Source organism: Columba livia, chromosome 4 (assembly GCF_036013475.1).
Source record: "Columba livia isolate bColLiv1 breed racing homer chromosome 4, bColLiv1.pat.W.v2, whole genome shotgun sequence".
Classification (NCBI taxonomy): Eukaryota; Metazoa; Chordata; class Aves; order Columbiformes; family Columbidae; genus Columba; species Columba livia.
Genome location: NC_088605.1, coordinates 11,866,640 through 11,891,302, shown reverse-complemented (window position 1 = coordinate 11,891,302; position 24,663 = coordinate 11,866,640). Strand labels below are relative to the sequence as shown.

At 40.6% G+C, this 24,663-nt stretch overlaps 1 protein-coding gene across 24 annotated transcripts in view; it reads right to left on the bottom strand.

Annotated features, from left to right (window-relative positions):
• Positions 1–24,663, bottom strand: part of ABLIM2 (actin binding LIM protein family member 2) — a 139,833-nt gene that overhangs the window by 106,502 nt on the left and 8,668 nt on the right. Inside the window, exon 1 of one of the 24 annotated variants that reach the window (XM_065062575.1) lies at positions 24,113–24,173. The exons of 22 other annotated variants lie outside the window; for them this stretch is intronic. In XM_065062575.1, coding sequence (XP_064918647.1) covers positions 24,113–24,158 — 46 coding nt within the window. In that variant the 5' untranslated portion in view covers positions 24,159–24,173. Of the gene's footprint in view, positions 1–1,947; positions 2,365–24,112; positions 24,174–24,663 lie in introns of those variants that run through there. One more of the 24 variants, XM_065062578.1, reaches the window with a different exon arrangement.

The window sequence follows — 24,663 nt, the reverse complement described above, 5'->3', positions numbered from 1 at the left end:
GGGTTATATTTTAAAACACCCAGATGAAAGCAAAGGAAACAAACGTTTAAGTGACTCTAAATATGCTGTGGAGCATTATTCCTGGGGTTAAGTGCCTAAAACTGGCCCCTGCTCCCTCCTTGCCTTGTGTCTATGTGTAAGATACAGCGACTAAGAGTACTTCCTGTGCTGGCCTGGAAGGTAAGGATAATATAACACGGTGATAAGTAATACGGTAATTCATATAAGGTTCAGAGAACTCCGTGGGTGTGTGCTGTAATTTTACTTTAGATAAGGGGTCTGGCTTTGCCCCCCACACAAAGAACTAGTGATTTATTACGGAGCCTTATGTGGCCCTCAGATGGACCTTTCTACAGAAAGAATGAGAAAAAGAGCAATTGTGAAACAGTGACTCCACAACCTTTCCCCATCCAACCTTCCGACCACACCTGGCAGCAGTGAAAAGCAATTCCCTGGTCCCAGCCCTGCCTGGCTCTGCACCCCGGGGGTCCAGCCACTGGGGCAAGATGGAGCACACGTCCTCAAATGGATGGGCACCAAACCTGTCCAAGCAGCAGCTGTGTTATAAATGGATGTTCTCCAACAGCATGCTAAGTATCTAGCAGTAAAACCTGTTTTACCATATTTCTCAACTAGCAGCTTGTGTAAAAAGCCATTTCAAAAGCATTCACATGCTTTACAGTGCCTTGACACTATAACGCAATAATTTTTTCTTCCACATATCTCACAACAAAGCAGAAGATCCAAAAGATAAAGCTAAAGAAGTTTTGCCTTGAAATGTCCACATTACATAGTCCCTTGAGCCCTCCATCTCACCACGTGGAGGCTGGACTGTCCCCACGCCAGCACACATGAGCTCCCTCGCCTCCCCAGTGGGGATTTTCTGCTCTGAGTGGGTCCAGACACCCCCTCAGAAATGCTCACTGCCCTTTTCCAGACCTCTGCTGTGGCTCCTACAGCAAACCACTATTACTGCTCCTCTCTTTAGTTTCTGTACCATAAGACAGGCAATTCAGCAAATTCAATAATTCTGTATGTCAATAGGTCTCTATCTAATTGAATTCATTCACATAGTCCAAAAATACACTATAACATGGTTCAAGAATCACATTCCTTTTTGGAAATGTATACCTGCTTCTACTATTTATAAACAACAGCTTTTACAGTGCCTTTCCCTTGGCACAGAGGAAAGGATCTAATGCCTTCTCTAGCATTTCCTGTGGATCACAATCAAACCAGAAACCTGTAGCTGATACAGGACAGCAGACAAACAACCTGTGCTTTACTGCTAAACACAGAGTTTATGGGACCAGAGATGGATAGGTGTTATCCAGCAGAATGTTAATATAACCATGCATAAGAGATGAAACACAGCACAAGTACCCAGCACGCGGGAGCTCCAGATCTCACCATCTGCTCAGTGCAAAATTCCCATCACATAAACAAGCCTAGCACAAGCTAACCTCCTGCCCTTGTCGTTAAAATAAAAGAGTTACCAACTCCAAAGGTGGTTAGTAAAAATCCCTCCTGAATTTTAGGACCCATTACTGCAGCACTGTAAAGGCTATTTTTGTATGCATTTAGCAAGATTACAATGAGAAAGGATATAGGAACAGCACTTCAATATATCTGCATAAAGAAAATGGTATTTTTTTTCAATGCAAGCTAACAAATTCTAAAGTCAATTTAAATTACATAAAATGAGGAAAGTTAACAAACTGAGCTGTCAGCTAAGTGTCAGTATCATTATAATTTCCAAATCATAATTCATATAATTAAAAGAATATGAAGCATAATTTAGAATCAATGTTTAACCAACTTCCCCACTCTGCTGCATTTCCACATAAACACAGAATAATTATTCTTATGACAGTATCAGTGATTTCATTACCACAGCTGCGGATGAAAAACAAGTCAGTTCAGGTCTAGGCTCTCATCACACTGTACCTGTATCTTCAGGCATTCCCGCATTAATTCCCTTCGAGGGGCAAAGTGCCACCCAAGGCACCACTGCTGTGTGTCCGGTGGGCAGCGAGGAGCCGATTCGGAGCTCCGGGGGAGCAGGAGCTGCGGCACCAACGTGCCGGGGGTCAGATGACTCCTGCAGCACCCACGCACAGGCGGGAGAGGAGCCAACACCTCGCTGTCATGTAAAAATAGCGTCCTGGAGAAGCCTAAATATTGTCACGTCCACGGGGCAGGCCACCGCTGGCAGGGTCCCACAGGGACCAGACGCAGGACATGCCAGTGACGGCCGTCTGTGCATCAGGCACTGCAGAGCGGTGCTGGGGACCTGGGGCAAGAGCTTAAAGAAGGAAAACCTACAAACTGCCTGTCCACAAAATTAAAAATACAGGCTGAGGTAGATGGGAAACCCCTTTAGCCATCCATCCCCCCCCTTGATCCAGGCGGTCCCTGTCCCTCTGGAGCAGGAGGGCACAGCACTGATTTCAGCAGGAGATGCTGTAAGTATATCTCTCTCCTAAAGGCAGTCAGAGAGATACAGCCAAAAATCTGGCAGCCAAAAATCTCTCCCCTGATTTCTCAGATGGAGTTGGAGTGAATATCACTGGAATAACAGCAATGTGTTGAGCTATTTAAAGCAATACTTGATTGCCCAGTTATCATGTGAATACTCCACAGGGATTAAAATCTGTAGCTCTTACTTGCTTTAGACTAAATTTGTACAAAAGTAGTAGCATGGTTTGTGCATTAGAAAGGGGACTGAAGGCTTGGAGAACAAACTGGTTAAACCTGGAGTAAAGTGCTGGGATAGGAATAGGGTTGTAGCTCCCTTTTTCACAATGCAGATCATTTTTTTCCCTGGAGGCTTCAAAGAAGCCAAAACACTCTTCCCCCCTCCATTGTTCACCATCCTTTTTTCAGTCACTGCTTACTTGGCTACAAAGCAGCAAAGAAACAGCTTTCCCTCTGCTTCAGCAAACAGAAATTAGTCAGGGGTATAAATGCGAAAACAGGTCTCCACAGCTTCTGATGCTGCTGAGGGAAGGCTGTGGAAGTAACGCAGCTTGTGTGCACAAAACACACAGTAAGTTCACTCTGCTACACAGGTTGAAGAATCTTTGGCACCGCATCACACGAAAATCTATCAAACTGATCCAATCTGTATGTATGTTGAAGGCTGCATCTCCATCAACTTCAGTGGTTGATGCCAAATCATTTCACATTTCAATGCCTTCCAAGTGCAATCTAAAAACTATTTTTTAAAACGCAAAATAACACTGTCTTTGTTTGAAAGAAAAGTCTTATTTCTATAGAATAAAGTGCAAGTTGGTGAAATTCTTCTGAATTTTTTTAAACGTTACAAGCTCACTACGCATGAATTGTTATAAACCCTATATAAAGAGGGGTAGAGGCTCCTTATTTTTTTTCCCAAAAACAAAAAGCCTAAATGCTTCAAAAACATCTATATGTAATTAAGATCAGGTTTGAAAAGATTTCATTATGAGAAGCCAGAAGCACCTGTTAGTTTATATATCTTACAGAAATGCTCATCAACTAAAGCAGAAATCAAGAATTTCCTGAGTTTAAGAATGTTTCCCTTTGGTTTATTACTTACAGAAAATGTCTTTACATTTTGTAATGGATACAAAATAAAACACTGTCTGTTCAGTGTTGAGTTTTGGAAACAGAACAAGCATTTCTATAAGGACAGCTGAGGAGCTCTGACTTCAAAAGTCCATATAGTGAGTACACTGCTGTCCTGGGCCCCACCAGACATGGTCTGGAACTCTAAATAGCCCCTGGCTGACATGGTCTGAGACCCAGAGAGCAGATCTGAAGATCCCAGGTTCTGCACACTGAATAAAAACTATGAATTACTCTATCTTTAAAATTTTTTGTTTATGCGCTATCTTGTGGCAACTGACTTTTGGCATTAAAACATTACAGCAGTATTTTTGTTCAATGCTCTTGTGCTGTGTCTGAGGCCAAATCCATCCCCGCACTCTTTTGGACCAGTAACAGCCACCCTGGCTGAGCTCTCTAGATATTTGCAGGATTGGCCTATTTAGTTTTTCCCAGTGGCTACTTCAGCTTGGCAGACATGCAAGAAGGCACTTTGTTAAATAGCAACACTCCGAAGGAACAAATAAATAGGCAGGAAAACTGAAAGTGCTTTCACTCTTAACACAGGCTTTACCTCCGCTTGCCAGGCTTTCTCCTTTTCAAGGCTAAATGCTATATAACTTGCATTTTGACATTGTATGATCTTAATGCAGTCGCATGGTATATACTAATTTGTATTTACAATTCTAGGTGTAATCCCTGAGCCTCCCCTATGGTCTCACTGCTTGGTTCCAGTAAAGAAGAAAAAAGATCACACTCAAAGAGCTCAGAGGGTTTTGATGGTGTTGCTGTGAAACTCCAGCACCAGTCACGGGCTTCACAAGCACAAAGTACAAGACCATTGCATTTCATCAGTGTGATGGGCTGACTCGGGGAGCGTGACAAGTGACAGCAGTGACAGCAGCACAGCTCAGACACCGCCTGCTGACACTGCCGCTGTAAATGATCCAGAAAGCACAACAGCTTTAACCTGATTTCTCAAATCAATACAAGCCAAACACCTGTATCTCCCCTGTTTTAGAGGGAATAACAGCACACTGCCCTTGCTGTAAAAAAGGATGAGGCACTTGGCTCATCTTACAACTTCAAGTGAAGTTCTGGTAGCCGCAGCAATGCCCTCACCCATCCTCTGGTTCAGGTTTCCTTTCACCAGGGTTACATTAGCGAGGTCAACGCCTTCACTGATGTCTTCGCAAACAGCAGCCAGACAGCTTAGCAATGAATTTAGGCCACACTGAAATGGATTAGCTGGTTGAAAACTATAGCCCATAGTACCACTGGCTGTAAATGGCATTTTTAAAAGATTTCAGATCTGTTCCTGATTAGCTCATGTTGTTTTCCTGTACTCGTATGTCCACACTAAAAGTGAATGTCAATAATAACTGAAGGAGATGGTGTATGGTCTAATCCTGCTCCTTTCCCCCCTGCTCACAGCAACCCCCTAGATCCATTTTGAGCTTTTTCCATAACCTGTCTTCAAAAATGTTTAGAAACAATTATTTGTTTTATAAAATATGGAAGAATGTAGATGTTTTTCTTCACTATAAAATATGAAGTACTTTCTAATCAATAATTTTTTAAAAAATCAGAGCTAAAAAATACCCAAGATTCAGGGACTTAGCAATATACTACATATATGTACCTGCTTGCTGTAGCAATTCTCACGCTTCTTGGGATCTGCCCAGCCTCCCTCGCAGCAATCCTATCCCTGCTGGGAATTCACTTGCAGAGTCACCCAACTATGCCATTGGTGACCAGCCACACTCAGAAACAGCCCAGTTTTAAACTTCTGGCTCTCAAACACTTCCATTCTCAATTCCATGCATGAGAAAACATTTCTCAACACCTGGACAGCAATGAGCTGTTTACAGGGGCATGTATAATTGAAACACATACACAAGCAAGTCAGAGAAAAATAACAATTTGTGGGTTCTTGTAGTACAAGGCACTGAAGTATAAGACACCGACAACGCTGCATATTTATGAAGCAGGAAAACTTAAAATGTGAGAGCAGGCTGAGAATCCACTCTCAGCTCTGCATAATGGAGAGGAGGCAGCTCTGCTTGCTCCAGAGGTAACTGGGTCATGAGTCCCCTCTGTTCCCTGCTGTGTCTTGGGAATAAAAAGCTTCCTTCAGCCCTGAGATTCATGATGACAACCCCTGTCTGCTGGCCAGAAAGTCAGATGAACAAAACCAGAACTTCTCCTAATCCCAGCTCCTTTCTCCAGGTGGACCTCTCTACAGACAACCTAGATACCTAGATCCAGATCAAAGGGCGCGTTATCCACTTTTACTTCCCCAAATAGAATAAAAGCACCATCTAGTACTCTTCAGAAAACCCTACATGTGAAATAGAGAGCAGAGTCAACCATAAAGCCTGCAAAGCCTTTAACAGAGATTTTATAATGGAAAAAAGTAATATGTCAAACCCTAAAGTGGGTGCAACAAAATCCTTACAGGACCGAAAGAAAAAAAAAAAAAAAAAACAACACAAAACCCCCCCACAACTGCCTCATAATGAGGTGACAGAGTACTGACACATCCAGAAAATGGTTTGCAAAACAATACAGGTCAGAGAGTAAAGGGATACAGTCTCATCAGCAGCAAGGTGACAATGAGAGCCACAGCGATGGCATCACAGGTCACACACCTTCAGAAATGAACCTGCTGCATAGGGAATCTGCTGACCTTAGGAAAGTGATAGGGATGGCCAGTAACAAATGGAGTAGACATCAGATAAGAAAAGACCTGCTTAAGTGGAGGTTGTAGGCTGACATGCACCATTTAGTGCAGAAAAATGGCCATGTAATAAGGATAAGGCAAGCAATTAACAAAAGGTATTAGTTTCTAAAAGGTCAGCCACTACAAGGTACTAATCAGAGAAAAGACTTGAAAGTGTGAGAGTGAAACTTAAACCGTCTGTTGAATACCTGGTGGTAAGCTGGGAAACCAAGCAGGATCATGGATCGTAAAGGAAAGGCATCCTGGCTGCAACAGAAACAGTTCTGTACAAGAACTGCCGGGATAAAACTCAGAATCCAATCCCAGCATTTTATGGGAGGGAAATCGAAGAAGCAGAATGAGGCAATAAATGTCACCTGGGGTGGCCAAAAAATGTATGCATTAGGCATAAACTTAGAAAAGCTAATTTATATCCTTTGAAGAGGGAGGAATTCAACTACAATACAAATTTGACATTTAGGGGATCATGAACAGTGCAAGAGAGATGACAGACATTGAAAAGACACCAAGATCATTTTCGTGTGTTTCTTCCAGGAGTAAATTAATGCATGAAGCATGTTTTTAAAGAGGAATTTTTCTGTGTGGGCTGATGCTACATGCACAAAAAGAGAGAAAGAGCACTAAATATTAATTTCAGATTGTTTTACATACAAAATTACTGTTTAAATTATCTGGATTTCTTGTCAATGGAAATTTAGAGTGCATAACTGGAGAATAAACTGAAGTATTAACTAAATAATTAGGCTTAAAGTATCTTCAATGCTTTGCTCTCTTCTGGAAAGTTAAACAGACATTGCCATAATTCTGCAATCACAAGCTAAATATTGTTCAATATCATCAAATGATAATGTGGGTTGGGTGCTATGTAGGAAAAAAAAAAAAAGATTCATCCTGCTCTCTCGTGTGTTTTAACTGGAATCTAGAAATTTAACTTCAGAGTTGTCTTTTAAAAGAAAAAGAAAAAGCAATGAATGCACACAAAACTACTTAAAAAATGGAAGTTAAAAGGCCTGCAACTAGGTCTAAGGAGAGACTTCTGTGCCTGAAATGTCTTGCAAAGCTGCAAGGTTGAAACCCCCTTCCTCACACCTGCACATCCAAAGGCAGAGCAAACTGATTTTTCGCTTCCCATTTCCCAGCTGTCTACAGAGGACTGGAAGGAAGCACCTTCGGCTTCCCCTCCTTTTCCATATGTAGCGGATGGTAAAGAAACTCCATGTGCTGCAGCTCTACATGATTGTTTGGAGCTTCTATCTTTTGTCCAAGTGTGGGGTACTGACTGCTTTTACTTGATGTCACCCAGCAAATATAAGGATCCTACATTTAAAGAGTCACTTTCCTTTTTTTTCCAAGAAAACATGATTACAGGTACCTTTCCAGGTCATTGGCACATTTGTTGAAGAAAACCCAGAGAGATGTTTCCCCCCGAGCCCAGGCTGCCGCCTTGCTGCAAGGTCATGCAGCTCAGCCCATCTCTGACACATGGCACCACCAGGACAGGCATGCATGGACAAACACACCTACAGAAACCACTCTTCACAAAAAAAAAAAAAAAAAAAAAAAAAGCTATAACCTCCTAATTAGGGCAATCTGAAATCTGCAAAACTGGCAAAATTAGTTTAACCCCATTAGATCCAGCAGTGAACTGAACATTGAGTTCAACTGTAAACCTAACACTGCGAAGTCCACCACTAACCCATGTCCCTAAGTGCCACATCTACACATCTTTTAAACACCTTCAGTGATTCGGCCACTTCCCTGGGCAGCCTGTTCCAATGCCTGACAACCATTTCCATGAAGAAATGTTTCCTAATATCCAATCTGAACCTTCCCTGGTGCAGCTTGGGGCCACTAACATTCTGTGATTTCCTCCCATCCTATATCACTTGTTGCTTGGGAGAAGAGACTAACACCCTCCATGCTACAACCTCCTTTCAGGTAGTTGCAGACAGCGATAAGGTCTCCCCTCAGCCTCCTTTCTCCAGGCTGAACAGCCCCAGTTTCCTCAGCCGCTCCTCATCACACTTGTGCTCCAGACCCCTCATCAGCTTTGTTGCCCTTCTCTGAACTCTCTCCAGCACCTCAACGTCTTTCTTTTAGTGAGGGGCTTAAAACTGAACACAGGATTCAAGGGGCTCGAGATGCTGCCTTGGCCCATACAGCTCTGTTCAGGTTTTCAAAGGCAAGGAGAGACACTGAACTCAAGTTCAGGATCCAGACTGTGAATCCAAAGTGCAAAGAACAAGAAACCTGTCCCAGAGGGCAAGGGGGATTTCAGACACATCCTCCTCATCAGCTCTCTGTGCACCATCCACATGCTCGCAGCACTCAGTGTTTAGTCCTTGCTTTTAGCCCTCAGTGACCATGCCAGAAAATATTTTTCTGCCTACTTTCAAATCCCATTCTCTATAAAGGGATGTAGCTGCAAAGCAGCAGGCCAGATCCAAAGCCTACTTAAATACATTCATTTTGGTTGATGGTCACTGAGGAATTTGTCAACAACATGGAATACTCTTTTGAAAGTAAAAAAGATTAAAAAAAAAAGTCATCATTGGAAATCTGATGTTGTTGGACTTCACCCTGTTCGCAGTAAAGCCCACCAGTAAAACTATTATTGATCTGAGTGGAGGATTTTCAACAGCATCATTTTCTGATCTCAGTTTAGCCAAATTTTGGTCTTAGCAATTTACTCATTGCTACCAGTAAGTTCAGCCTTTCCTCTGTTTGCCTGTGCTTACAATTTCTCATCAGTAACATCTGAAATGAAATTGTGTCTCTGAGGTCACTTTAATACCAAGAAACAAAGCAAAAGCTTGTTTTGCTTTGTTTTTTTTTCCTTGGAATATGTCTAAATTAATTGATACTCTTCACTGGTCAGTTCCAGCACAGGTAGTACCAAATTAAAATAAAATACTGGTCTGTTACTGCTCTGCAGCTCCCTGGCTACCCAATAATCACTTCTAGTGCCTCCACCAGTTACTCAAGCCACATTCCTGCCAGTCCCCTCATCTTTAGGGCATTAAGCTATAGAGAGCTGTGAACCTAGAACAAAACCCAGCATTTTGGTGCTAGTCCCTCCGCAGTCTGTAGCACTGACCAAGCTGCCCCCCTGCTCGTCATCACTCTTCACGCTGATTTTTGCTCCATCTGTGTCATCGAACAGAGGACAGGAACAAGCACATTCCCTGGCTCGGAAATGAGCAAATGTTTGGAACGGGGAAAAAACAGTTTAGAAGAAATTTCCATGGCTCATTTCTCTTTCCATTCGCTGGTACAAACAGAATAATAACAACAATGCCTGATTGTTATAGCAACACCAAAAAGCAAAAGCAAGATAAAATAACGTAGAAAACAATAGTTCATTTTGCTAGCCAAGCCATAATACATCACCTCCAATACTAACTTTCCACTAACACTATATGAAATGGTGTTTCGAAAAGGATAACAAAAATAATTTAAGGATCTTTCCAAAGGTTCTTTCTTTTTATGCTGTATTCTATGACATATAAAAATATCTTAAATATTTAGGCTACCATATAAAACTGAACTCCTGATTTATTTGCTCTACTTAATTTGGTGTTAAGGGAGGATTAGCCACTGTTTTACCGCAATGGTACAGTTACTTCAAATATATATAGATATTGACGTAACTGAAGTACTGGTGCTAAAGTCACACTACTTTAAACAGGTGCAAATTATTTAACTTTGGTGAAGTCGTCACAGCATGAGAATTTCTTCTTACATTCAATTACATCCATACAAATCTAATTGTGCTTCATCCCCATCAGATACATCAGAACACTTCTGCTTTTTTCACATGCAGGCTACACGATTGCTGCACTCAATTAACTTTCAACATCGCATTTGTAGGAGAAACGTGTTAAATTCACACAAACACAACCCCAGAACCTACAGCCACTGTGCTACTTCTCGCACAGTTCTGCAGCTCACAGTTCTACTCCTGATGGGTACATTTTTGAGCCATCTATAGAACACACTTTTTCACTGAGTTTTGGGTTGTTTAATTTGCAACATATTATCTTATTCAGTGAGTCAAACTCAATATTATATTTGCCTTTTGCAGATAGAAGGAGAAGAAGTAATATCATCAGATAAAATTGTGAATTATTTATGAAAGATATCACATACCATTTTTCCCAGGTAACACACAGAAATGCAATTCAGTGAAGGACAGATGAAAATGCGATGCCAAATCCCATGTCAGCCTCACTCCCCTAATTTCAACAAGGTTGAAACACAGACAGATGATGTTTATTGTGCCAAGGGAACAACAGTGGGATATGTGCTCTGTGTGGGCTTGTGCTAGTCCCCATCCAGCCTCTGTATCCAGGTTGCTTTTGCATGGAGACCATAGCGTAGAGAAGTGAAGGACTCTGGTGGCCAAGGTCTGGTCCCAGTGCTACATCAGAGTGAGACTTTGGTGAGCACAAACAGGAACTGCCACAGTCTTCACATTGCTTGTATTTACTTAATGCAACTCACTGGAAAAGTAGAAAGAGCTGCAGGCTCGGGGGGATCTCGTCACAGTATTCTAGCAGTTAAAGGGCAACTACAAAGACAGAGGCTCTCTCTTCACAAGAAGCCACATACCAAAGACAAGGGGCAACAGGTACAAGTCGCACCTGGAGACGTTTCATCTTGATATAAGCATTGCCAGCTGGATGAGGGAGGTGATTGTCCCGCTCTGCTCTGGTGTGGCCTCACCTGGAGCACTGTGTGCAGGTCTGGGCAACACCAGATAAAAAGGATATTAAGATACTGGAGAGTGTCCAGAAGAGGACTATGAAGTTGGTGCAGGGTTTGGAGAGGAAGCTGTATGAGGAGCAGCTAAAGTCACTTGGTTTTTTCAGCCTGGAGGAGACTGAGGGGGGGACCTCATGGTGGCTACCACTTCCTCACAAGGGGAGGAGGAGGGGCAGGCATCAAACTCTTTTCTTTAGTGACCAATGACAGAACCCGAGGGAACGGCAGGAAGATGTGCTAGGAGAGGTTCAGGTTGGACATTTGGAAAAGGTTCTTCACCCAGAGGGTGCTGGACACTGGAACAGGCTCCCCAGGGAGTTGTCACGGCCCCAAGCCTGACAGTGTTCAATAAGAGACTGGACAATGTCCTCAGACACACGGTGTGAACTGTGGGGTTGTCACAGGCAGGGACAGGAGTTGGACTCAATGATCCTTGTGGGTCCCTTCCAACTGAGGACATTCTATTCTATGACATGAAAACTTTTACAGTGAGAGCAATAGATCCCTCGAACAACCTCCCCAGGGATGTGGTGGAATCCCAATCGCTGGAGGTTTTCAAGATATGCTAAGGTGCTAGATAACCTCATCTAGGCTCCCTTTCCCATGACAGGTTGGACCAGGCGATCTTTTGAGGTCCCTTCCAACCTGGGCTTTTCTGTGATCCTATGAATAAATGCAGCCCCGCATGATGAAAAGTGTGATTCAGAAATTCATTGCTGTTCACCAAGGGGGTAAACTGTAAAATATGGTTGGAGGAAAGCACTGAAGAACAATTTTCAAGTCAACCCAAAAGAAAGCCAAAGAAACCATTTTAAGGCACTTTCTTAACCTAAATTGGCTTCTAGTTTCACTGGGACTGAACCTGATAAGTCCCCTAACTCCATGCAAAAAAAACAATTAATCTAAAATTGTAGCCAAGGCCTGGTGAGTACCAGCCACTGTTGTAAGACCACTGGAAAAATCTGTATTTTCCTCTGTCTCAAGAGAAGCCTTTATCTCTGTCCCTAATACAGAAAAGCCTGTGAGGCTGAACATGGAGGTTGGCAGCCCCGTCACACATCCCCCCAGGCAGATGTAGGTCACTCCTCCTCCATGCAGGGAAGGAAACAGGGAATTTCATCTGGCTGCAAGCTGCTCCAATTGCCAATAATCCTACTGATTCAAGTCTTTAATAACAACCTACTGAGATGACAATTACAAAGGATGCTATTCCTTGACCTATATCCTACTGAAGAGAGACTCAGTCTGTTGGGCCACCACCGACATGGCCATCCTGGCTGACAGACGCAGCTGGTGACACCACCTACATGTTTTACTGCATCCCTCTCCTGCTGTATGCATGGCCCTAAGGCTGGCTGCATTCACAGCATTCCTCCTTAACCACTTCAAGCCCCATAGGGGTTGACCACTTCTACCTGTCTGGTTTTGGTCTGTGCATTGATGGCTGCCGTTCAGCCAGCTGATATTATGTACAAGTGGGATAAGGCATATATAATTTACTCGCAAACACCTCTTCCCTGAACCACCTTGATGCCTCCTTTCCCCACTTTCAATACTTCTCCAAGATGTCTCCCATCTCCAGTTTCATCACACTTTCCTCCCACCAGCCCTGGGGCTCCCCACGGAGCAGGAGGAGGCAAGTCTCCCTTACTGTTTTGCAGGGTAGCAAAACATGGGAGTATTTTTTACTCTTCCCCACTGCAGACCATATACCAAAGGAGCACCTGGGCACAATGTGGCCATGCTCTACTCCCAGAGTATCACACAAAAATATTGGTTGCAATATTAGGGAAGCCAAACTTTAGTTTAATGTGACACACAGAAAGAGCAAGTGATCCATACTTACCACAGCACATTTCCAGTGTTTATTTCTAAAATGGAACATAAGCAAAGATAATTCTCATTCCTGTCCAAATACTCATAAAGTACATGATGACTCAGACAGTAAATATCCTCTCTCTGGCATCCCATTTCTCTCTATCATTTATAGTCACAGCTCTGCGCTCACTGAATTAAAAAAGGACAATTCTGCTTTGTAATGAATGAAATCAACATCTGCTCTGGCATGACTAGTTTTTCTGCACTGCTAAGCACTATCAGTATCTGTACTTCAAAACCTTTTGTTTTTAATGGTGTTTCTGTAGGAACAGGCTTGAATTTCAAAGTTATTTTGCTTTTTTGGGTATTCACTTAAAACATGGACATGAATGTAGCACTGAGTGAGCTACCTAGGAAAAACACAGTCTAATAAAGTTAATCTGATCAAGCTGGAAGAAGTTAATATCAATTTCATATTCAAAGCATGATATCCAGCTCCATAAAAAGACTGATGAGGTCCTCAGGGTATGAAAAATGATAGGATGTGATTGAATTATCTCAGCAATACAGTTTCTTACATAAGAGCTAGAAAATTATGTGGATAAGAGCTAAAACATTAAATAAGCAGAGAACTAGGAGCAATTCCTTAATGCAATCAAATCCTTACATTTGTAATAATTTCAGCTACAACTGTCGTTGTGGCTGTGTAAAATGAGACACCTTCTGGAAGTGCTTCTCTCTGGCGATTAACAAACTTGCTTACACAAGCCAGTGAGGAGCTAGGTGCTAAAAGTATAAGTCTCTAAATCAGCCATCGTGACTTGCAGAACCCTCAATTTGACCTAGCTTCCAGACTCAGTCATTCTAACAACATTTTTCATACTGTTAATCACAAATCAGTCCCATCTATTTAAGTTAGATCACTAGTAATACCTTCCTGTATCATTAAGTGTTGGAAATTCCAGTGCTATCTCAATTCTAGTCCTTCTGACACTGAGCTGAAACAGAGCTGAAAAATCAGGTCTGAATTTTCAGTCTGGAAGATGGGAAAGACACGCACTTATGCCCCAAGCCATACAGTTTGCTGACTCCCATCATGTCACAGTTTCACTGTCTGGCACCACACTGACAACCCAAGGCAGACAGACTTTAACAACATGCATTGTACCACTGATTTCATAATGACAATGTTTCTAGACAGCTTTATGTTTTCAAAGAACTGTCTCCGAGGAAGACTAACATGGCATCTTTGCCAACAGCAATTGTAATCGTCAAAGGAACAAGATTTCAGTTCTTCACTCTATGAAGACATAAACTTTATACAAATACAGACGTCGGGTAAAACTTCTGTCTTCCATTGTCTGCTCTGGTGGGAGTCATCTCACCTAACTCCAGGCACCCAAAAATTCAGAAAGTAGTTGAAGTTCCCTCTATCATAAACAGACAGAAACTTCCCACCATGAAGTCCACCACCGCCACTGTAGGCTGGCACAGAATGCCCTCTGAAGTTCCTCCTTCCCACTCAATACTGGACTAGGTCAGGCTAGACACCTAACCTTGAGATATCTAAACTCAGATGAGATAAATCCAAACCTAAGTGCATAAGTGCTAACTCTTTTTTCTGTGATTGTTTAAATTTTTTGTTGGATTGTTTCTTTACTTCCCACGTAAACCATATCTGAATCTTCTAGATCTCACTGTCACTCAGCCGCCAGCTCTCCTGATCCTCCTCATCAATGCTTTTTGTCCTCCCAGCATGGGAGCCGGGCAAACATGTGAAAATCTTACCCTTCATTAGCAGAAGAAAATTATAGCTTTCTAACTCCTCCAAATTATTCAAGAATTGTATATAATAATTTTAAACAAATATCATGTGTTGTGGAAGTTAAATTTTCTAACAATTTGGGAAGGCTGGTAGAAGTTCAGTATCAAATTTTCAATCCATTACTTCAGCAATGCACTGTATCATTTTTTCCTTTTTGTGCCATTTTCCTCCCTTTAAGTATCTCTACATAATTATGAACTTTTAATTGTGAATCATCCCAATTATTGGCTATTTAGTCTTTTTCTACCCTCTTTCTTTGATTTTCCTCTGCAGATGTGAATCCATTAACAGTCTTTCATATTTTTGGATGCTCATACTAGCAGAGCATATACTAATATGAACATCAACAAAGAATGAAAAAATAGCAGCACAGTATTTCATCTGGATTGAAGTCAACCAAAAGTCAAAGATCTTAGTAGATATTTATCTTGATGGGTTTGGTGGGTCACACCACTAGTTCTTTGGAGGAAGGTTCATAATTGCTTTGTATGTCTATATGACGCCAGCTTTTTTTTTTTTTTTTTTCTGAAATGCTACTGCCAATAGTAATACAAGTTTAATCAGAAGAAAGTTAGTAATTTACAAACAAAATCACTTAGCCAGACCATTGTGTATGAAACTATGCACAAATATATTTTACTCAAAGCAAAGATATTTATAAGGATTTAAGCACTGCTCTCAGGCAGGAATTATCAATATGTGGTACTGTATAACTAAAATGAAACATATCTGATCTCCAAGCTTTAAAATTAGGCAATGGAAGAAGAAAACCTCTTTCTGAATAAGTATTCAAACAATGTTACAAACTCTGGTTTCCAGATTCTGAGTATGCAAGTACAGGATATAACTAAATATTAAATACATGTGCAAACCGTGTCTTTAATGTAAACTCATATCAAAACTTTACAGATTAAGTGAAAGCGACCTCTTTTAGAGGAAGGTCTGTGAAACAATAGAAAACCTCTGCATATAAACACCTGGGAAACACAGGTACTACCCTGAGGACAGAGAAGAACCAGGGGAAAGGCAAAACCCACCAATTAATAAATCCCAATGGGAAGAGAAAAGCAACAGATTCTCTGGAGCGGAGAAACAGCTGAAATGGGTGTTTCTGAATCAGGAGATTGCCTCCTGGTCTTTGGTGCTGCTATTCACAACAAAAATGGCCTTTCTTCATGTTCTTAAGTAAATGTAATTTTGCAAGGAATGCCCACATTTGTTGTCTTTTCTTCCTCTTAACCAAAATAATAAAAAGTGCCTAAAATTCTAACTAGCCATTTGCAAAAAAAAAAAGGAGCAATACTTGTGTCATTCTATGATTGCTATCTATTATCTAAAAAACCTAAGATTTTTTTATCGAATATTCTTTGGTCAAGATGGTTTCATGGATGCTTTCTATACACAGAGTAAGAATATTATCTTTATTAATAAATGCATCACTAACACAGTGCCATTCAGTACGACACATAAGAAAGCAGCAGAATCTCTGCACCTCTAGTTCGAGAACATTTTCTGCTGTGCTTTACAATTAGCTTCTATTAAGCCTTCACTTAATTTTCTTTCCAATTGCAGGTCAAATCTATCACCTAATTCACGCCATCAGACCAATTACTGACAGACTGCTAGCACAGTTATACCTTTGTAGATGTAATCAACACTTATTTACAAATTGATTAGGCCAATTCCAGTTGTGAGTTCCACTCAGCAGCAGGGATGGGTACAGCAAAATTGCTGAAACTCATCTCTTTGTCCTCCAGACAGGCAGCTTATGCGCCCAATGCTATTGCACTGTAACAGCAGATCCCCCCAAGGATCGTTCAGCAGCATGGCAGATTTTTCCATTTCCATATTTGGTCTGTTAATAATTATCAGAAACAAATAAAATATAGACAATAAACTTACTATCATCATTCTGATAGCTACTGACATAGTTTTTCATTCATTGTGTATGTTTCATTTTCAACCAGTAAGATTACATTTGTACAAAGGTAGAATTATAACAATGACTTTAAAGTGTATTCTTTTACTCACACAGTAAGATTTAATTATTTTACTTAAACCAGTGATCCAAAACCTTTCAAACACACTCAGACCTACTCAAAGGCTTTAATGCTTATATGCTAATCCTAAACTCTGGTATGTATCAATCCATTTATTAGCTGCATGAAGAGGTATGAACATAATTAGAAAAAGTAATAAAATAAATTTTGCTTTTATTAAATTTGAAATTGCTCTAATCTTAAAAAAAAAAAATCTCATTTTCTTCAACATATTTTACGATCATTTTACAGGCAGTTTTATATGAACGAGATTCTACTTCTCCTGTTTAGGAATTCACTATATATTTTACATTCAGTCCACAAGACACTAACAGTCCCAAGATTCAACTTTAAATCAAGACACTATCTTAAAATTGGCCTAGTTGTAGTAATGACATATTAAATTAAAAATTAGAAACTGAGTACTCTACTATACAGAAAATCTACAGAATATTGGAAATGTATTGTCTTTATTCTCAGGTCAGCTATACAAGAGATTACATCTTTTAATTATCTGTCACAGAATGGGAAATAGAAGCCTTGAATCCATTCAGCTGTTCAGTTTATGACCTGGAGAATTAAATCTGACCCCTTACAAAGTACATCTAAGCATCACACACACCCTGAGACACAGCTATGGTTTGTAAACAGTCATGTAACTCTCAGCTGGAATACCATTATGCTACAGAATAAATGTCTTTCCATTGAAAGTATACGTATGTCTATATTTTTTTGGAAGTGCTGCATGACAGTCACAGAAGCGCTGCCCTGCTGTCCTGCACTAGCTTTAAATATAATTTTAATCACGCCAAAGTCAAGTTTAGCACTCCCACACTCTATATTTAGAACCACAGAATAATTTTGGTTGGAAGGAACCTCTGGAGGTCATCTAGTCCAGCCTTCTGCCCAGCACAGATCCCACTAGATCAGGTTGCTCAGGACCTTGTCCCATCCAGATCTGAAAACCTCCAAGGATGGAAGGCCACCTCTTCCCTGGACAATCTGTACCAGTGCTTTATCACCTTCTTGGGAATTTTTTTTCCCCTAATATCTAATCAGAACTTGCCATGTCACAAGCTGTCACCATTGACTCTTATCCTTTGAGAAAAGTCTGGCTTCATCTTCTGTACAGCCCACCAATAGAGACATGAAGACAGGGATAATTTGCTCCCTCAGCCTCCTGAAGGACCCTGACATCCCACAGCTCCTCCTTGTACATCCAGCATTTTGATCAAACAGGCAGTACACCCATGGACCTGCTCCATTTCATCCCAGGGACAGGACCCTGGCACAACAGCAAAACAGACCTTGTGTCTAAAATCCCACCCTAATAAGAAGGTCATCACAAGTGAGGATACACACTTTAAAGCAGGGCGATTAAAGTTAGCCTTCCAATCTCATATGTAGCACCTATTGAAAAGTGACCTGGCATTCAGTGCTGCTGAACACATTTAACTCACAGCATCTTTGCCCATCTACGTTTTTTGTTTGTTTGTTTGTTTTTGGTTTGTCTTCTTCTTACAAGGCCAACTTCCATCATAGTATCGTACTACACACCATGAGCAATAAAGCAAAACTCTTCTCTCTGGATCTGCCATAAGGAACGTGGAATGTCCTGAGGGATCAACATTTCTGATCTGAACTTGTAGCTTTAGACCACCGGGTTCAAATAGAATAGAAGCTAATTTTAGGCACTCATGTATAAATGGCTAAATGAATGACATTTTTTTTCAGATATAACTGTCGGAATAAATTTCTTGCCCCATAGTGCTATCAATCACAATGAATATGCTGATTTCCATTTACACAGCCTGCCTTCAGATTTGCAGCAGCCTGGCCCCAAGTCTGACCCTGAGAATTCAGGACAAATTTCACTACAAGCCTACAAATCAAACATTAGACATACAATGACCTTGGTGATCCCACCACCAAAAAGTCACAGCAAAGCAGAGAATCCAAGCTGTCTTTTTAAATGCAGGCACACACCAAACAAAGAAACCAACCTGGTTTACAAAGTTACACATTTGACATTGCATTTTGCTGGAGAAGTAGCAAGTTTGTTGTGACAGTAAATACCAGTCCCACTTAACCACATACCTTGGGGGTCACAGGAATCACTGCACAGGTATCCAGTTTCCAGACTCTACACCCTGTGCAGCTCCCATGAAATTTAAATAAAAGACAATGCGATTAACACTGCTACTCTGGCTGCAATTTGGATTTTGGCTGACTCTGACATGGGAGCCCTTGGAGTTTTGACTGCAATATAAGCAGCATTGTTCAGTCTCGCAATTTTATCACAGCCTTGATATACTTGAAATTTTAAATTAAGTACCATTGCCGGGAGATAAGTGATTATGCGGCAATTTTTAATTTTAATTTCTTCTAGCTGTCATAATTGCAGGAAAAGGTTAAAGGTTTTTAAGTCCCCTCATCTCTTTCATGCATGAACATGAATTCCAAATGGTAAAAAAAGAGGCTCCAACTTGTATTCTGTTTTACAAATAAGATGCTATTGCTTGTGATTTCTACCTTAATTTTCTTGTGAGTGTACATGACCTAATTGATAGTTAGATCTCAGGGGTAAGCATGAGGTTTTCACTTCACTTGTACACTATCCAGTAAACTGATAAAACTCTAGTAATTAAAAAAAAAAATAGTATGAGGTCATTCAAAGTCCTTGAGATACACCAGAATAATTTGTTGTGGAGCAAGAACTGCAATCACATGAGTTTTGCTACGAAGCTGCCATCCCAGAGCAGGCAAAGCACTGCAGTTCCACTCACTAGCCCTAATATTACGGAAAAATATTAGGGGAAAGAGATCCTCCCACTGGAATCGATGTTCCTCTTGGAAATACCACAAACGGCCCCTTCATTCCACTGAATGATTTTGCCGCTGTGATGGCAGAAATAGGACAGTAGTCATGGCTGAGCATCTACTCCTAAACCAAGGCAGGGGCCTAAAGCATCTCACCAATATGACTGGTATCAAGGGACTCAAAACTGTCCCCAGCCCTCCACTACTTGGAGCATCAAATCCTGAGCTGCCAGATCTGTTCGTGTATTTTTGTTATGATACTTAATTTTCCAGCCCATAGGCAACTGACAGAGCAGATATCACTGAAATGACTTAACACATTAAGCTGTTATTTGTTTAATTGTGATGTGGAAAAATGTGTCACACACCAAATAGTTCAGTATGTTAATGTACCACTGTAGCAACCTACAGCAATCCTTTATATTTTTATTTTAGACCTATTTACTTATTGATTTTATTTTAAATAATAATTTAAACCCTTCCTGCTTCCTACCTAGTTTTTTAAAATGTACTCTTAACTTCATCTTTAGTTTACTCAAGATGAACAGACAGAGTTATTATCTCAAATCAATGTTAAATATCCTAGCGTATTTTATCTACAATCCATTTGCATTAAATGATATAAAACAGCTGTGAACTTTGAGAATAACATATTTGGTTAATGCTTTGCAGCACAATAGTTCAAACATGAGCGGATCTTTGGGGGTGAACTTTAAGGTATAGTATTTTAGTATCTATAGCTCTACAAGAAAGGTGTAGCAAGCTATGTTTGCAATTGTTCTGTGAGTAATATTTTCAGTAAAAATCTCTGAAATCTAAAGTATTCTAATATGAATCAAAAATTTTTGAGAACAAATTCTTCTAACATCGAAGTCTAAGGTAAATGGCAGCTTTTAATAATTGCAGCATGAAGTTTTATATCTCATCTCATACGAGTATGTAGAATAGAATTTTAGAATAGTTTTTAAAACATTATGAGCACTACAAATGGCAAATGCCAAGCTGTAAACATTAATTATGTCCAATTCAAAATAAAGGCACAATATAAGGCCTACTAAATGTAACTCTGTTGTGGATTTGCAGCAGATGCTGTGGAGCCATATTAGCTTGACGAACTACAAGCATGTATTAGTGAGATTAATCCTCTTGCATGTAGCTGCACTCCTTTGATAAGTCAGCATCCTTAGCATTAGGAATTCTGGTTTCTTGAGATTCTCTGGGCACACGCAAGACAAATTCAACTTGCCGCATCTTCCCCTGATGCTCTGGATGGCACATTTTGACAGGCATTCCCTGTGGGAGCTGTAGGATTCAGGGCTGGCTGCTGTTTCATCAGTGGCTTTTGTCAACAGCTCAGAAAATAACCCTCATGAATTTCTTAAAATAAACTATAAATTTGAACAAACTTTGAAGTAGATTTTTTAAAACACATAGAATCATAGAATCATTTCAGTTGAAGAGACCCTCAGTATCATCAAACCCAACCTAACTCTAGTACTAAACCATGTCCCTAAGAACCTCATCTAAACGCCTTTTAAACCCCTTCAGGGATGGTGACTCCAACACTTCCCTGGGCAGCCTGTTCCAGTGCCTGACGACCCTTTCCATGAAGGATTTGTTCCTAATACGCAATCTGAACCTCACCTGGCACAACTCGAGGCCATTTCCCCTTGTCCTATCACTTGTTCCTTGGGAGAAGAGACCAACACCATCCATGCTACAACCTCCTTTCAGGTAGTTGTACACAGTGATAAGACCTCCCCTCAGCTTCTGAAAAATAGATTCCTGTGGTTCGAAGCCCAGTTAAAGTCCATTATTTTAAGATATTGAGAATTTCCTGAAAAGAAATAGCTGTCTGCATTTTGCTTTACTTCCACTCAGCTCAATGGTGGTCCAACAACCACTCCTCACCAATCACTGCAACAACCCACAACTGTTGTGAGCCGCTTCTGAAGCAAAGACCAAACAACAAGAAGGTTTCAAACAACACAGAAAGATGGAATGAGTTTGTTCAGAACTGGTGAAAGTGACAGAAGTTGAAAAATTGGAAAGTTGCCTCCACCCCCAGCTTGCCTACCCAGCTGGGAAAGGCAGGCGGGCAGCAGAGAGAAGAGCAGGGGCTTTTCCACTTTTCTGCACCTTATCTCTAACAGTGGCCTTAGGGAGATATTAACTTAAGCTTGCCTCTAGAGGAAAGAGCTGCATGTTATCTCTTTGCCACATTACGCCACCTTTAAAGAGCTTTAAACAACTGGCAAGTGACAGTGGCAGCTGCTGGCAGGGCTCTGCTGGGACCGGCAGCACTGTGGGCTGCACAGATTCCTTGGTGGGGCTCACGCTGCAGCTCGGGTGCCAGTATGTGCAGCCTTCTCCTAGCATGTAAAAATAACAACTAGAAAGAAACAAAACAAAGCAAAACACACTCGACAAACCCCAAGCTTCCCCCCTCCCCCCAATATTTGCCAGGGTTAGGTTCTCATGTTTGTTTTTTTGGGTTTGGGGGGGGTTTAATACGTTACTTGTGCAATCTTATCTGGTGGGTGGCATTAGTTGCAATCTTGATTTCTTTATGATCCAATGAGAAACAAAAAGCAAGGGGGGAGAATATTTAGGCTGCCTAGGGCATGGACTTAACAGCAGGAAACTGGTTTTGTTGCAGTTGGATTTTACAAGCCCAGCTCTTCCCTCTGTTTTTCCCTCCTTGAGCTGTTAGACAAACTGAGAAACAGATTTTATTTTTCAGAACCTAGTGGAACAAGGCAAACAAATTACACATTCTTTTCTTACTTCTGTAGACAAAAGTCAGCCACCCATGCCAATGCCAAAACCAACTCAAAATGTATTAATTCTTATACACGTAAAGTCAGAGTGACCTAACGGATGCAACATTTATTTCAGACTTGGGCATTTCAAATCCTTTTCCTCTTGACTAATCCTACCAACAACAAGTCACAAATCTGTTCTCAGTTCCTCTCTGTGTACAAACAAATTCCCTTCTTCCGTGAGAGCTTTGCAGTCAACTGACCAAAAATATTATTAAAAAGCTAAATATACTTATAAAAATATGCTGCACCAATAGTAGGACAGTGAAATTCTACCAAAAGGAAACCCTGATATCAGAGAACATAAATGTAAAGAGTAATATATCCTATCAAAAAAAGGAAGGAGTTCCTACAAAATACAGCATAAGTTTCCTGAAGAGCTGATGTTATCTTTCAGCTGTTTATACAGTACACAAAGCATCTGGTTCCCAGAGTTTACAAACAACATAAAGTGCAGTCAGACAAAATACCGAAATATTAATATAAAAGCTATTACCTTTCTAATTACACTATTTTATATAGGAAGAGTTTTTCAATTTTTAATTGTATCAATTTTTTTTAGGGCAGAACATTTTAGGATGCTTACACAGAAGTATGTAACAAAAAGTCTAAACAAATTGATAAAAAGACACTTCAACACTGACAGCGAGGTGCAAGGGTCATGTCAGATGCAGCAGAAGAGATTCCAGACAAGATAGAAAAAGGGGTGAGGCACACAGTGTGACTTGTTCAGGGGTCAGTACAACAGCTCTCCTGGATGTGTAGCTCTTACCATCCACCACAAATCCTCCCTCCCTGCTGCTCAAGTGCTATACATAGCTGTCAAGCTGAAATGCCAAAAAGCGCATGACTGATACAGGTTCTTTGGTAACTGTTAATTCTTCATAGTACCATAATATCAATGCAGTGGAAATACTTTCCATATAACATTTTTTTCCATTGCATTATTACCATAATTTCCCTAGAAAATTCATAGGGGCTACCTGTTAAACTTCAGTCCTTTGGCTTCCAGCACAAGAGTTCCTTGTGCTTGACCTTCCTCCCAGATGCACAGCACAGAGCCACAGAGCAGGTTAAGAGTAGGGAGTTTGCTTTAACGTGTCAGGGTTTGCTATTTACCCACTGCCAAGGTCTCCGTGAGCAACACGGCATGCACAACTCCTTAAAATACATTCACAGATTCACTTACGGAAAATAGGTTCAAGTAGAGAAAACATAATTTTTTTTTTTTAATTAAATATTATTAAGCATTATTTAACCAAGCAGAGTGATTAGGACAGAAATAGATTATCAAGAGAAGTGACAGCTTCATTATTTTTTATTGTCTTGAGAGAAAACAGCTCTGCTTTTGCAAGCAACTCAGTATTGGGATTTGTGAGTGAAAACAACGAGCTATACAGAGAAGTAGTAGAAGATTAGATGGTTTAACAACTGACTTTGACCTATAACCTAGACAATCTCATAAAAATAGTTTAAACGAATAACTAGAATTAAAGATGAATTTCAGAACTGAAATTGGTGAGTTTTTTGATGTCCACGGTGCTAACAGCTATACTGAATGCATCCATCACTCTATTGTTTACATAATTACTGACCTTAGGAAATACATGTATGAGATCAAAATTACCAGGACTGAAGATGGGACTGCCTCCAATATACAGGTTACCTATATTTTTTAAAAAATATTAAGTACCTTTATATTTAGAAGAGCTCCAAGAAGCTGCCTTTTTCCAGTTCATAACAGGATGAGTAAATCAAACAAGTATCCAACCAACATTATAGCAGTTCCCGACAGCTTTAGCTTAACAGCCAGGCTTCTTCTGCCAACTCAAATTTGCAGCTCGTGCTGTTTTCTGCTTTCTAAAATAGGCGTGACTATGGCACGCTTCTAGACCTATATAGTCTTTCTGTGCTTCAGAGACAAGATGCAGAAAGCTCAGCTGAGCACTTCTTCAGAGCTGGCAGCATCACCCTAATGTGAGTCTCGTATTCTTTACAGGACACAGACTGTGTTGTTCCCACAGAAAAATCAGCCTTGACCTTGGAAAAAAGCTCAGGCATGTCACAAGTTAGAATTATAGATCTAGGCAAAGAAATGCGAAATGGGTGCCTATCGCTTGAGCAGTTTTCCTGAAAATGTAGCATTTCACCTCAGTCCAGAAAGAGTATTTAATCCCAAATTGCAGAAATAATGGGAGTTAAGGGTCCTCAGCACAACCTAGGTTTCAGTCATAGGTGAAATCC